The 16,340-nt window shown below is 35.3% G+C and overlaps 1 protein-coding gene and 1 non-coding gene across 3 annotated transcripts in view; one reads left to right on the forward strand and one right to left on the reverse strand.

The window, feature by feature from the left end:
• Window positions 1-16,340, forward strand: part of UBE2K (ubiquitin conjugating enzyme E2 K) — a 76,043-nt gene that overhangs the window by 43,223 nt on the left and 16,480 nt on the right. The window contains exons 2-3 of one of the 2 annotated variants that reach the window (XM_061421187.1): window positions 2,651-2,744; window positions 6,943-7,001. The exons of the other annotated variant lie outside the window; for it this stretch is intronic. Of the exons in view, the coding sequence (XP_061277171.1) occupies window positions 2,651-2,744; window positions 6,943-7,001 (153 nt within the window). The remainder of the gene's footprint in view (window positions 1-2,650; window positions 2,745-6,942; window positions 7,002-16,340) is intronic. 2 annotated transcript variants of the gene reach the window in all.
• Window positions 9,990-10,112, reverse strand: LOC133250146 (U6atac minor spliceosomal RNA). Its single transcript, XR_009737256.1, has one exon. It is a non-coding gene; the product is annotated as a U6atac minor spliceosomal RNA (small nuclear RNA).

Here is a 16,340-nt window from a genome sequence, read left to right on the forward strand (position 1 = left end):
AATTTTCATTTAATTCTGAAGTATATTCTCATTTTATAATAAAATTGAGAGTTAGATGGTAAGTGACATACCTGAATTAACATCACAAGTAACTGGCAGAACTGGAAATAAACTCCTTTCTGTCTGAATCCAAAAGCTATGATTTTTAAAAATATTGTCTGTCATTTTGCTATTTTCTGTCTTTCTCCCTTATAGTTCTGAGTCTTAAAGTGGGATTTTAAATTAGTTTGTGTGGACAGTGGTCTTGGAGTTTTGGATTGTGGAGTACTGGATGTTTGCATTAGAGTATGAATGTAATAAAGAATAATTGGCATGATATAAAAATTAAGCTGTGAAAAGTCTTCATCTTTAACTTACCATAAAAACCAACTCTAGAACCAAGTACTTCTTTATAATGGGATTCATCATGGTGACGTATTTTCTTGAGCTTTTGTGGTAAATTTTTATACACAAAGTTTTCTTTCCCTGGAGTGCAAAAAATAAGACCCATTTTTCTCTGAGTTATAATTTGGGGGGAAATGAGGGCAGAAATAAGGATAGAGGTATGACAGTTAATAATTCTTTAGCATTTTACTGATCAGACAGTTGGGGCAATTTGCAGGGCAACTTTTCTAATTTGTTACTGCTTTCTACCCTTCCTCAAACTTTAGTGTAAGAGTGTCCTTTAGTATCCTGCGGTTTTAGGGTTATTTACTTCTTTGGGGGAAGCAGATATTGTGGGATGCTATAGAGAACTTTGAAAGTATTCATGATTTGCAAGATCCATTTACTCTTGTTTTCCTTAGAAGTCTTAAGGGAGAAAAATAGATTCTGTAAGTTACACTTTTGGCTTCTTAAATTGGTCAGTGAACATCTAATACCTCTGATTTTCATTTTAACCTTCTTCATTCCTGTTCTTACTCAACAAAGTATTTTACCATTACTAAAGTTGTACATTTCATCCTCTTCTGCAGATATCAAAGATGATAATGAATGACGTTTTTTTTTTAGGGCATAGGAATAAGTTCCCTATTAAGCATATTTATAATTAAATCTAATTTGGGGGTAAAATTATCTTCAGAAAAATATGAAATACTTTAATCTCAAATGCAGAAATGGTTGTGAATCTAACTCTATTTAAAATGCATAAAGTAAGATTTTTAATCCTATATTCTTATTAAAAATAAGATAAAAGTCACATAAAATCTTTAAAATTTGGGTTTTAAAGTTATATTTTTTCTGTACTTAACATTCAATACTAAATTGTTTAGAAAAAGTGAAAATGATGGTATCTTCTTTTGGGATGGGGGCAGTTAAGGACTTTAATAATTCTTACATTTTTCCATCTAGTAATCAAGGTTAAGAGGTATGTTGAAAAGCAAAAATTTTCTTTTAAAATCTTATGGGGCTGTCTTTTGTAAGAGTACATGTGTCACTTAGGTATAAAGTGTGAAGTACAAAGTAAGTGGTTTAGTCGCTAAGTTGTAGCTGACTCTTTGTGACCCCAGGGTTGTAGCCTGTCAGGCTTCTCTGTCCATGAGATGATTTCCCAGGCAAGAATACTGGAGTGGCTTGCTGTTTCCTTCTCCAGGGACTCTTCCTGACCCAGGGATTGAACTTGAGTCTCCTGCTTGGCAGGTGGATTCTTTACCATATGGGAAGCCCCACAAAATAACTAAATGTAGATAAATATTTAAATCCTAACCAAAAAATGAAAACAAAACCTGTATTTTGAGGAATTACGGTTTTAAAAATTGAGAAAAGGGGAGGATTGTTGTGTTAGGTGAACAGACCAATAAGATACTAGTGAAGGTTACAAAATCTAAGTAGAGAGCCCGTTTGCAAGCAAGTACATGTGACCACTGAAGTGAATCCCACTGGAGGGTTTTCTGAATCACAGTCATTATTTACTATGAGAATGGATTGTTAAAGATCATTGAGAGATTGAAGTGATAAGATTGATATGACAGTACTTTGAGAAATGTACAAAATATAGTAGATGTAGATAAATATAATATAAAAATCTGTTTTGAAAAGTAATTGCCACTGAAGTAAACTAAGCAGAAAAACAGATTGAGGAAGGCATTGGAAATTCTAGTGAGGCATTTAGGCTTCAGGAAATTGTGTGGAAAGGGATTAACTAGACACTTAGGGCTTTCATTGTCCTGCTTGATGGTGTAATATTTTCAGTTAACCTACACACCTAGAAATTTAATGAGAGTGTATAGCCTAAATGAGTTTATAATGACCCTGAATTTTCTGTTTGTTTTCGAACCCATGTAGCCCAGGGTATCAAATGGCAGTGTTCATCTATAGATGAATAGAATTATCACTTTGGATCTAATACACATGAATTTGGCAGGTATAAAATAGGTGTTAGCTATTTTTCTCTAAACATTGCTATAATAAAGTCAACAGGACATTGTACTATTATTCAAAATGGCATAATGTCGTTAAAAACATTGCAGTTAAATTTTGTTAGTGTTTTTGTTTTAAGTATTCTTCAGATTGGCTCATTACATTCTTGAAAATTACAGAATATTATTTTTACTAGAGTAGATAAGCTTATGAAAGAACGGGTTTCAAAAAATTTTTATAGGTAATACTTTAATAAAAATAGGTTTTTTTCCTTGCTGATATAACTAACATTTATTTTCTGTTTATTTTTAAGACGAGCAAAAATCAAATTAAAGTAGATCTTGTAGATGAGAATTTTACAGAATTAAGAGGAGAAATAGCAGGACCTCCAGACACACCATATGAAGGCAAGTACTTTTTTCTGTATCAAAATATTGTGCGTATTAGAACTTATCTGAAACACTAAATCAGAAAAGTCTTAAGCATTTATAAACTACATGGAAGGTAACTTCATTTGGCTTAAGGATATATACAGCAGTTTTTAAATAATAAATTTAGATACTTACCTAGACCGATTTTTCTTACTGAATTTTAGCTAACTTTTTTCTTTTCCCAAAACAGATTTAGTAGAGCTAAGCTACAGGTTATATTATGTTAGAATTTAACAGTGTAAAATTAAATTTACATCTACATGTTAAACATTTAACTTACATGAACTCTCAGTTACCCTTCATATGGTATCTGTAACAAATTTTGTCTTAAATTTCTGACTTAAGTTTATTTTTTAAAGCAAAGTTCCTCTTCCCTGTTTGTCATTTAGCATGTAATTCACTCATATGTCTTTATACAGGCTGTATTCAAATATTTAATTTTCTTTATTCAGGAAAGCTTTAAGTGATCATTTCAAGGCATATAGAAAAGAAAGGAGGCAGCTTTCCTGAACTCTGTTGACAAACTAAATCTTTATACTTTAGAATTGGGGTGGTAAGATACGGAAAGGAGCTTTGTAAGCTTTTTATTCACTCATTAGGCAGATCTTCAGTAGTGAATATTATTATATATTTGAGTTTATATGGCATAGCCAAGATTCTTGCATATAAGAGGCATTCACATATTTGATAGAAGTCATGTAATATTGTTTGTAGTAGTAGCATTTATTGAGTTCTTACTTATTTTGAGGTTTATGTGTCTTTTCTCATTCAGTCCTTAAAACATATCTTATGAGGTAAGTACAGTTATCACTGTTTCATAGATGAAGAAACTTAAGCTCAGGAAAGTTAAGTAACTGTTAAAGACATCTAAGCTGCACAGCTGGGATTTGAGTCCCTAATAGCCTATGACTCTAAAGCCTTTTTTTCTAATCTCTTTCTGCTCTTGAATAAAACAGGATTGACTGATGGAAGTGACAGTGATGTCTCTCTCGAATGTAGTGGTTCTGTAATGAACAATAACTTAAAGTTTTTCAGAAAAATTCAGCGTCCTAGACTATTTTTCTGTTTTCATTTGAATTTTTAAAGTCCCTAAAATATCCTTAGCACATTCTACCAAATCTGAAATGATATAATTTTGTTTTTTGTTTTATAGTGCATATGAGCCATTTCTAGACTTACTTAATTTTTTATAGTGCCTCCTATATGCCAGGCCTCATCTGGATTCTTTCATGAATGGCTGTTCATGTAGTCCTTTTGACAGTTGTTAGCTGGAGAAGAGATCTTGAGTTACCTTGCAAAAATCAAGTTCGTCCTTAGTAGCATATGTTATTTATGATATACTAGCTTCTTCTGAAGGCATACACTATAACTATTCTTGAATTACTTTTTTTAGGTTGTTTAGATGTGTTTTTAAAAGATAGTAGGACAGTAGCATTATCACCCTGCAGCTCTTCCAGTAAATTGATATTTATAAACAAGAGAGCTCCTGAACTAGACAGAGAGTTTGTTACTTTCTTAGCAACTGTTAGTAAAGGTACATGAAGTTTTTAAAAATTGGACAATACACACTTACTTGCAGGATGATTAAGTTATAACTATACCACATTCATTAGTTAGAAACAAGCTTGAAAAAAAAAAAAAAAAGAAACAAGCTTGATAATTTTTAAGTGCTTATTTCTGCTGCTGCCACTGAGACATTAATGTTTGATAACACTAGTTTTAATATGCTTCTTGGATATGTATTTGAAGTAGATTAAATTGTATTCTCATAAAACTATTGAAGAGAGGTTCATTTTGTTTAAGAAAAGCATCATTTGAGGGCATTAGCTTAATACTTTTTTTGCAACATGAATGGAATAAAATATTTTGATAATGTGTATCTCAGGGCTCTTGATAAATTTTGAGGGTGTTTTTTTTTTTAATCTCAATAGCTAAGACAAAAGTCTACATGGGAATGTTAAATTGTTAATAGCCATCATTACGAAATCAGGCAGCTATTTTATGTAGTGTAGAAAGTAATCAGATTGAGTTAAAATGACCATGTTATTGTATATGTTACCTCAGTTTTCTTCTTTTGCCTTAATGGCTCAGTGGCAAAGGAACAATTTAGTTCTTGAGCCTTTCTCCCTAAGAGCTGTTTTAAATTTACAGAGTCATTCTTGATGTTTAAAAAAAAAAATCTCACTGCTACCCCAGCTTCCCTTTGGACTAAGTTAAATTTAAAGATTAAAGATGTTTAATATTAAAAGCTATTCTTCAAGAAGTAAATATTTTATAGTGAAAGCTGTTCGATAGTAATATAGTTATTGAATATTATAAAGCTTTCTTAGTTATGTTGTTCTGATGTATATCAAATAATGTTCTGGTTAATGCTGTATTGATTGTATATTGAAGTTGTCAAATAACGCAAGACAGAGCATACTAACAGCATATGGAGTAGAAATAGGATTTGGGGGACTCTAGGGTCCAGCATTATTTCTGTAGTATTTCAGGGCTCTCATACTGCTCCTAAGAGATTGTTTTGGACATTCAAGAAGGAAAAACCTTATATGAAAGGTTATAGAGACAGTAATTTGAAATTAATGGAAAAAAGTAAAGTTCATAGGAAGGAAAAAGAAGACTGTGCATATTACTCAGGCCAAATTTATTATACCTATATTTGAAGCTGACATTTATAACTGAACATAAAGTTATCTCTGTGTACACAAAAATTTCCTGAGGTCCTCTTCTCTTAGCTCTTTTTCTTTTGTTTCTTTTTGGCTTCTTTCCTTCCTGTTTCACTGCTGTCACATCCTCTGTGCTTCAGGCATCTAGTTCTACTTGTATATCAGTCAGTCTGAGATTCTATTAAAAAGAATAAGCAAGAAAAGAAGAATTGGAACCAAAAAGGGCGAAGAAAGTGGTACCAAGTGAATTACTCTTTTCATTCTCAGATCGGCATTCATTCACTCCTAACAGTGAAAGAAGTGAAGGATATACTGAGGATTGAGTGTATAGAATTTTGAAATCGATAGCGTTCCTAGTGCACAGTTACTATTTGTATTTTATTACTTATTATTATGGAAAATTTCAGATACATACAGAAGGCAAATGGTATAATGAAACTTCCATGTACTCATCAGCCAGTGTTAATAACTATCAATTCATGGCCAGTCTTTGATCTAATTTGCTTGATTATTTTGAAGCAAATCCAAGATGTAGTTATAACTATTTCACTGGCACAGTTTTGTTTGTTATATTTTGGAATGGTAAATACTCTATGTTAATGGAACATAAAATTTTAGAATTAGAAGTTTCTTTAGAGTTAGGACTCAAATCCAGTCTGAAGTCCAGTGCAAGACACCCCACCCCCTTCAGAGTTTCCTGAGGGACAGTTATCCTCCCTTTTAATATCTTAGTATGGAAAGCTAGATAAACTTTTTTTAAAAAATACCCTGTTTAGCTGCTAGTTGCTCAAGATAACTTCATACCAGTATGTTGCCTACTGTGTATATATTACTGTTGAGAACAATCTTTTTGTAAAGTTTTGCATTTTATATACCTATTTAGAGGAAGAGAGTAGGTTTTTGTCTTTGTGCCTACCTCTTGTCTTATTGTTGAATTTTGTTTTTTAAATTTTAGCAAGAAATATTGGCATTTTATGTCCCAAATAAAAGTTTGAGACAGTTTCACATTTGAGAGAACCAGCTTGATACAGATTTTTTCAGTTTATGGCATAATCTGTGTATCTTTATTCTCTGTCCCTTCTATGCCTTTATACTTCCCTACCGTCTTTCCTTTTTTCTTTCCATTTTTTTTGTCTTATTTAGCAGCTTTTATCAGTGTGGACTAAAGGAAGCAAAAGCAGATAGAACCTGTACTCCGTAATTGTTCCAGTGAAGTCTTTGGCATTGGATTGTCTACAGATTTAATGTATTCATCCATCTCTAGTCCGATTATTCACTGATAAGCTAATATCAGTTGTATAAAATGGGTATTCTGTATGCTTTAAGTGACCTTTAAATTACAAACTAGTAATATTTTGTCTGTTTCCTTTTTGGGTTTCAACTTTAAAGTGAATCTGTTGTAATTGAATATAAAATAGTATATGTTTTGAAAAGTTCTATCACTATATTTGGCTTCACATATTTGAGGCAAGCAACATTCTTAACTTTCTGTTTTCCCCATTTTTTAGGAGGAAGATATCAACTAGAGATTAAAATACCAGAAACATATCCATTTAATCCCCCTAAGGTATTGTAAGCCCATTTTTATGTATGAACTATATTTCTTGGTTCATTTAATTAATATATACTCTAGTTTGTATGTGTGTGTGTTTGCTGTGTAAATTTGGTGTGGACAGGGTTTCAGGTAATGGCAAACAGTTTGCTTCTGGAATTAGAATGAAAAGCAAGCTTACTTAGAGGCAGCTAGTAATGTATCTAGACAGAACAAGATCTATATCTGACAATGGCTTAAATTCTAGGTCTGGTAAAACTTGCAGTGTCCCAAATTTAGAGAATCTTATACAAATTTTTATTTGCCTCAAAGAAATATATATATATATATTTTTTTTTTTTAGGGAATAGTGTATTCTGGATTTATTCAACATTTATTTGAATGCTTTGTGCCAGTATAGCAATAAATAAAGCTTTTACTGTCCTTGCTGTCATGGAACTCATGTTCTAGTGGGATGAAATAAATGAACAAACACTGCAATTGTGATAAATGTTAAAAGAGGAAACAGAATAACCTAGGATTGTGTATAACAAGTGGAACTAACCTAAACTTACATTTTGACTGAACTGCTTCCTTTACCTCTTTGCTTTTACTATCATCACTATTTTAGTTTAGGCTTTCAGCTTTGTTACTTCCCCTGTTTTGCCTGTTACTTAATCACCATTTCATTTTTACCACTACTGTTCATTGTTTGTAGTGCTGTACTGTAAATCTTCCTAAAGTGAATTTTTGATCATGTTTCATTTCTTCTCTTTCCTTGTTAATAGTCTAAACTCCTTATAGCGACGGGCATTTAAAATCTCCTATAACGTGCCTCTGTGGTCTTTTCCATCCTAATCTTCTGCCTCTTTCACCCACAAAATTGGTTTCATTTTCCAACCTAGATTATTTTCTGTTTGTATAATGCTTATTCTTTCACACTTCCCTGTCATTTTCACTTGAATCATTATCCCTGTCATTGACAATGCTAGTTTTCTTTTGAGGTCTGGGTAAAGTATCACTTTCTCCATTAAGCTGTGCCTGACAAAATGTTTCTCCCTTTACTCTCAATAGCATTTTATATAACTTACATAGGACTAACACAGTTATAGTATGAATTAATGTACTGTATTATTTGGGGATATGTATCTTTTACTAGCTTTTGTGTTCCTGAGGTCAAAGACCATGGCTTAATAGACATTTGTATTTTCTCTGATTCCTAAAAGTACAGTGTCCCTTGAGCATATATTAGTCTTTCCAGAATTCATTCACTCAACTTACTGGTTGTCCTCTGTTTAAGAATAGACAGGGTAATGAAAGTTCCAGGGTAAAGTTGTGTCACCTGCCATTGTGAGGTGCCTGTTACTCTGTTATTTATGTTCATCTATTTTCTGATAAACCTGTTTGATTTTTTTAATTGTGGTAAGTAAACATAAAACTTATTACCTTAACCAATTGTAAGTGTACAGTTTAGTGGCATTAAAACTTATTACCTTAACCAGTTGTAAGTGTACAGTTTAGTGGCATTAAGCAGATTCAGTTTGTTTTTCATCTATCACTACCATCCATCTTCAGAACCTTTTTTCATCTACTAAATAATAACTTCCTGTTTCCTCATGCTGGTAACCAGTTATACTTTATGAATTTTGGTCTACTCTAGGTACCTCATTTAAGTGGAATCACTCAATTTGTATTCTTTTATACCTGGTTTATTTCACTTAACTTAATGTCTTTCAGTTCAGTTCAGTTCAGTCGCTCAGTCGTGTCCGACTCTTTGGAACCCCATGAATCGCAGCACGCCAGGCCTCCCTGTCCATCACCAACTCCTAGAGTTCACTCGGACTCACATCCATCGAGTCAGTGATGCCATCCAGCCATCTCATCTTCTGTCGTCCCCTTCTCCTCCTGCCTCCAGTCCCTCCCAGAATCAGAGTCTTTTCCAATGAGTCAGCTCTTCGAATGAAGGCTCATCTCTGTTATAATTTGTATTGGAACTTCTTTCTTTTTTAAGGCTTAATAGTATTCCATAAACACTGCATTTTATTTATCTATTGATGGGCATTTTGGTTGTTCCTACCTTTCAAGCCTGGTTGATTTTTTTTTCCCCCTCCTGTTATAAAAGTAGTTTGTATTTGTTGTAGAAATTTGAATGGTGATGTATTTCTTGAAAAAGAACATCTTTTCAGTATGACCACTTAGAGGTGACCACTATTAAACTTTCATTTTATATCTATGACATAATATTCATCCTCATCTTAGTTACCCTCTACTAGGTAATCTTGATTGTCAATATTATCATTAAAATAAGTAGCAGTCTGTTTAGTTTACATTAATTGTAGAATACTATAAATTTAAGAAAAGATTTTTAAATGTTTTGAGATAAGGATGACCTCCAAGCCTAAGCAATAATTTTTTTAATGGAAACGAGGGAAGAAAGAAAAGATCTCAAGAGAGACTGCTCTCAAACACTATATTTTTACTATTAAGATGTCACTTGCATTGTGCTAAGAATTTTATATGCCTTCCTAAGACAGTCTTAATGAATGAGGGAACTGAGGGTTAGAGGTCAAATAGAAACTAAATTTGTAAGGCCCACCGTGCTGCTCTACTTCCTTGATCCTAATGCGAAAGGAGTAAGGGCCGAATCTCTGAAACAGTGATTGTGGCTCTTCCAAGAACAAGAATAATCACCCATAGTTCAGATCTTACAGCATTTGACAGACTTTTTGATCTTAGGCAAGTTGTCTAAGGTGTTTCCTCATTTGTAAAATCCTTTCAAAGGAGTAGTCCATTTAAAAAATAGTATTTCAATTATGCTATGAAACTTTTTTTCACATTTTTAATATTTCTCAAATCAGGGTATATCTTTTAGTGGATGAGATAATTTAATTGGCCCAGTTTTTTTCTTTCTCATGGTATATAAAATAATGGTGTATTGAGTACTTGATGGTACCCGTGGTTCAGTAAAATACAGTACTTAGAACAGCGTGTTGTAAATATTAGCCAGCATTATTTTTTTACCAAAAAACTTGATGGTTAGATACAGTGAAGTAGGTGGCAGTGCCTTAACCATATACATGTTGTCAGGCCCTAGAGCCTCTTCTGTCTTTATCAAGTGAAGTTGCTACCTTTCCTTTCGTACAACACATAGCAGTTCTAGGTATCTACTCAATAGAAGAAAATGTGCCCATACAACAACTTGTACACAAGTGTTCATACCAGCACTAATTCATAACTGCCAAAAAGTGGAAGCTCTCTAAATGTCCGTCAACTTAATGGAAAAATTAAATGTGGTGTATTTACCACATCTGTTTATAATGATGAATGTGCTGATATGTGCTATAAGATAGATGAACTTTGAAAACATCATCCTAAATGAAAAAGCCAGGCATAAAAAGCCACACATTGTATAATGTCATTTACATGAACATTAGAAGAGGGAAATCATAGAGAAAAAGGTAATTTGTTGGTTGCTTATGGCTGGAGGAGTATGAAGGAATGGGAAGTGACTCCTGGTGGTTACATAGTTCTTTTTGAGGTGTTGAAATGGTCAAAAATTATATTTTGGTGGCGGTTGCACAACTCTGAATATACTTAACACCAAGAAGTTGTGCGTTTTAAATGAGGATGGATTATTGTCTCAATAAGTGTTTATTTCCCTCTGTTGTTTTCATTCAGTCACTAAGTCGTGTCTGACTCTTTGCAACCCCGTGGACTGCAGCATGCCAGGCTTCCCTATCCTTCACTATCTTCTGGAGTTTGGAGTTTGCTCAGACTCAAGTCAGTTGAGTTGATGATGCCATCCAACCATCTCATCCTCTGCTGTTCTCTTCTCCTGCCCTCAATCTTTATGAGTGTCAGGGTCTTTTCCATGAGTCAGTTCTTTGCATCAGGTGGCCAAATATTGGAGCTTCAGCTTCAGCATCAGTCCTTCTGATGCATATTCAGTGTTGGGTTTCCTTTAGGATTAACGGGTTTGTTCTCTGTGCTGTCCAGGGGACTCTGAAGAGTCTTCTCCAGCACCACAATTCAAAAACATTGATCTTTCAGCACTCAGCCTTCTTTATGGTCCAACTCTTCACATCTGTGCATGATTACTGGAAAAACCATAGCTTTGACTATATGGATATGGACCTTTATATACCAAGGTATTGTCTCTGCTTTTTGATATGCTGTCTAGGCTTGTCCTAGCTTTTCTTCCAGGGAGCAAGAATCTTTTAATTTCATGGCTGCAGTCAACATCTGCAGTGATTTTGGAGCTCACAAAGATAAAATCTGCCACTATTTCCCCCTTTTCCACATCTATTTGCCATGAAGTGATGGGACCAACTGCCATGATCTTAGTTTTTTGAATGCTGAGTTTTAAGCCAGCTTTATCACTCTCCTCTTTCACCCTCATAAAGACACTATTTAGTTCCTTTTTTGCTTTCTGCCAGTAGAGTCGAATTATCTGCACATCTGAGGTTGTTGATATTTCTCCTGGCAATCTTGATTCCAGCTTGATTCATCCAGTCTGGCATTTTGCATGATGAGCTTTGCATGAAAGTTAAATAAGCAGGGTGGCAGTCTAAAGCCTTGACAAACTCCTTTCCCAGTTTTGAACCAGTCCATTGTTCCATATCCTGTTCTGCTGCTGCTTGAGCTGCATACAGGTTTCTCAGGAGGCAGGTAATATGGTCTGATATTCCCATGTCTTTAAGAATTTTCCATAGTTTGTTGTGATCCACAAAGTCAAAGGCTTTGGCATAGTCAGTTAAGCAGAGATAGGTGTTTTTCTGGAATTCCCTTTCTCTGTGATCCAACAGATGCTGGGAATTTGATCTCCAGTTACTTTGCCTTTTCTAAATCCAGCTTGTGCATCTGGAAGTTCTCAGTTCATGTACTGCTGAAGCCTAGCTTGAAGGATTTTGAGAATTACCTTGCTAGCATGTGAAAGGAGTCTAGTTGTACAGTAGTTTGAACATTCTTTGGCATTGCCTTTCTTTGGGATTGGAATGAAAATTGATCTTTTCCAGTCCTGTGGCCATTGCTGAGTTTTCCAAATTTGCTGGTATATTGAGTGTGGCACTTTAATAGCATCATCTTTTCACATTTGAAATAGTTCAGCTGGAATTTCATTACCTCCGCTAGCTTTGTTCGTAGTAATGCTTCCTAAGGCCCAATTGACTTCACACTCCAGGATGTCTGGCTATAGGTGAGTGACCACACCATAGTGTTTATCTAGGTCATTAAGACCTTTTTTGTGTAGTTCTGTGTATTCTTGCCTCCTTTTTTTAATCTCTTCTGCTTGTTAGGTCCTTGTCGTTTTTGTCCTTTATTATTGTGCCTATATTTGCATGAAATGTTCTTAGAATCTCTGATTTTCTTGAAGGGATCTCTAGTCTTTCCCATTCTGTTGTTTCATATATTTCTTTGCATTGTTCTGTTAAGAATCTCTTTTTGCCATTCTCTGAAACTCTGCATTCAGTTGAATATGTCTTTCTCTTTCTCCTTTGAATTTCACTTCTCTTCTTTTCTCAGCTATTTGTAAGGCCTCCTCAGACAACTGTTTTGTTTTCTTGCCTTTCTTTTTCTTTGGGATGGTTTTAGTCACTGCCTCCTGAGCAGTATTACAAACTTCTGTCCATAGTTCTTCAGGCCCTCTGTCTACAGATCTAATTCCTGGAATCTATTTGTCACTTCCAGTGTGTAATCATAAGAGATTTCATTAGATCATACCTGAATGGCCTGGTGGCTTTCCTATGTTCTTCAATTTAAATCTGAATTTTGCAATAAAGGAGCTCATGATCTGAGCCACATTCAGCTCCAGGGATTGTTTTTGCTAACTGTGTAATGCTTCTCCATCTTTGACTGCAAAGAATATAATCAGTCTGATTTTGGTATTGACCATCTGGTGATGTCCATATATAGTGTATAAATATAAATCCAGAGTGATGTCATAGTCCTAGCTCTGTTTTAGGCACTTGATACATTATTTCATTTAATCTTTAAAATCACTATTTTAACCCTTCCTCTTTCCACCAGTTTTAGAAAACTTAGAAAAATAGACTAAAAACATAAGAACTGAGGTCTGTCTGATGTTTTTGCTACTGTTGATCACTCATGTTGCTTTTCAGGCCACTATGTCTTAATTCCAGTCATTCCATATTGAGGTAGTGTCAAGATTTAGAAAAGTCTTCCTTCAGTCAGCCCAAATTTGCTTTCCTTTGGCTTCAACCAGTTAGTTGTAGCTGGAATTTAGTATCATTTTAAATATGGTCCTCCTCTAATTTATGGTATTAAGCTTTTGCAGTAAATGCTTATTAATGTTTGATAAATATGTTTTGGATATTTCCTATATTAAATTTGAATTTTTACTGCTTGGTAAATATAATGGAAAGAGCGGGGAATAATTGTGTAAATTTCTTGCATAATTATGTTCACATATGTTTAATATGTAGCCTCAGGTTTCGTTTTTTTTTAAAATAATCATCTTATGTGTCTTGGGTGCTTGCCAAACTGTTCTCCAGAAGTCTTTTTTTTTAAAAGTAATTTATTTTTGGTTGTGCTGGGTCTTTGTTGCTTTGCAAGGCCTTTCTCTAGTTGGTGAGAGGGGGCTTCTCACTGTGGTGGCGTCTCTTGTGGAGCTCAGGCTTCAGTAGTTGTGGCACACAAGCTCAGTAGGCTTAGCATGTGGCGCTTGGTAGCTGCTGCTTGTGGGCTTATTTGCTCCAGGCATGTGGAATCTTCCTGGGCCTGTGTCCACTGCATTAGTAGGTAGATTCTTATCCTCTGCACCACCAAGCAAGCCCCTTAGATTTAATTTTAAACTTTATGAGGTTAAAGTATTGAAGTTTAACTGTTAAATTCTCAATGCTGTGCAGCTAAAATTACACCACATTGAAAGCTTATGTTGATTTATTTTAACGTGGTCACAGAGAATTTTCTGCTCATTTTATTTTTGCAATAAACTATTGACCTCAAGAGCAGAAGGTTTACTTCTGGACAGAGAAGATAAATCTTTGAGTCAGCTGAATATAGTGTAGAAGGAATTTGATTCAATGCATACCTAAAAGTAAATTGTAATATATACTCTATTAATGAAAAACTCATTAAATTAGTAAAACTAGCTCAGTGATTTGTCCTGCTGATGGTTGGAGATTAGATTGTGAATTTTCTTGTTTTTCCTTGGTGTTACAAATATACTCTTACAACCTTTAGTGAGTCTTCTTTTCTGCATATGCATATTTAAAATAGCATTTTCTTTTGTACAAGTTAGTTAAAGCAGGTTTAATATTGTAACTTCCATGAGTTCCAAGCTTGAAACTGGAAATTCCTGATGGAAATAGAGTTCATATCTACCATGAGGTAGAAGGTGAAATTTTTGTTGAATTAAAGAGTGTAAAAATAATAGGATACATCCTGTAGGAGGAGATAAGATTACTGATGATGGTGCACTAATATAGAGAATGACGAATAGTCCCCTTCCTTTACTTCAGTCTGGTCACATTGCTGCTGCTGCTAAGTCGCTTCAGTCGTGTCCGACTCTGTGCGACCCCATAGACGGCAGCCCACCAGGCTCCCCCATCCCTGGGGTTCTCCAGGCAAGAACACTGGAGTGGGTTGCCATTGCCTTCTCCAGTGCATGAAAGTGAAAAGTGAAAGTGAAGTCGCTCAGTCCTGTCGGACTCCTAGCGACCCCATGGACTGCGGCCTACCAGGCTCCTCCATCCATGGGACTCTCCAGGCAAGAGTACTATGTACATGGTATTAAGATTTTTGTTTCTAAATTCTTTAAGAGCTCCTCAAAATTAATGATTGTTGTCAAGTTACCCAGATGGTGCTATTATTGGTTTCATTTGTGAAAATAAGGAAGCTTGACTTGTTATTTGTGTAAGTATTTTAGTACTATTTGTTTTTGTTGTTGTTCAGTCACTCAGTCATGTCAGATTCTTTGCAGCCCCATGGACTGTACCATGTCACGCTTCCCTGTCCTTCACTATTTCCTGAAGTTGACTCAGACTCATGTCCATTGAGTTGGTGATGCCATCCAACCATCTCATCCTCTGTCGCTCTCTTCTCCACCTGCCCTCAGTCTTTCCCAGCATCAGGCTCTTTGCATCAGGTGGCCAAAGTATTGGAGCTTCAGCATCAGTTCTTTCAATGAATATTCAGGACTAATTTCCTTTAGGATTGACTCATTTGATCTCCTTGCTGTCCATGGCACTTTTGAAAGTCTTCTCTAGCACCACAATTCAAATCCATCAATCAGTTCTTCAGCGCTTAGCCTTCAGCACATGGTCCAACTCTCACGTTTCTACATGACTACTGGAAAAGCCATAGCTTTGATTATACGGATCTTTGTCGGAAAAATAGTGTCTTTGTTTTTTAATATGCTGTCTAGGTTTGCCATAGCTTTTCTTCCAAGAAACAAGAGTCTTTTAAGTTTGTGGCTGCAGACACAGGGAGCTCTGCCTGGTGCTCTCTGTAAAGACCTAGAGGAGTAGGGTGGGGTGGGAGGGAGGGTGAGTCAAGAGGGAGAGGTTATGTGTATACTTATGGCTGATTCACGTTGTTGTATAGCAGAAAAAGCAATTATCCTCCAATTAAAAAAAAACAAAACTATGGAAGACCACACAAAGAACTACTTACAGGACAGTTATATCTGTACTAGTAGATAATGGAGTGACTTTGAAAATTATTCTCTTTATTATTATCTCCAAATTCAGAGTTACTTGTTCCTAATTGGAGATTGTAGTACAAAGAAATAAAGTTTAATAATAATATGCATATTAGTTTTCATGTAGAGTCTACTGAGAATCATGTACTGAAGATTCTTTAAAAAGCAATATACATCCTTAAATCATCAGCCTAAATCATAAACCTTTTGACATCTTCAGTAGTAGATTTTTAAAATTCTGTTTTCCTTGGGACTTCCCTTGTGGTCCAGTGCTTAGGACTTCAAGCTCCCACTGCATGGGGCACAGGTTTTTTCCCTGGTAGGGGAACTAATGGAGAAGGCAGTGGCACCCCACTCCAGTACTCTTGCCTGGAAAATCCATGGACGGAGGAGCCTGGTAGGCTGCAGTCCATGGGGTCGCTAAGAGTCGGATACGATTGAGGGACTTCCCTTTCACTTTTTACTTTCATGCATTGGAGAAGGAAATGGCAACCCACTCCAGTGTTCTTGCCTGGAGAATCTTAGGGACGGGGAAGCCTGGTGGGCTGCCGTCTATGGGGTCGCACAGAGTTGGACACGACTGAAGTGACTTAGCAGCAGCAGCAGCAGGGGAACTAAGATCCTGCATGCCTTGTGGGTGTGGCCAAAAAGGAGCAGAAATTTTCTGTTTTTTTCTAATCTTGTTGAAAATATTTAAAGTCAAAATACTTTGCTGT

This window comes from Bos javanicus, chromosome 6, assembly GCF_032452875.1.
Source record: "Bos javanicus breed banteng chromosome 6, ARS-OSU_banteng_1.0, whole genome shotgun sequence".
In the NCBI taxonomy this organism is placed as follows: Eukaryota; Metazoa; Chordata; class Mammalia; order Artiodactyla; family Bovidae; genus Bos; species Bos javanicus.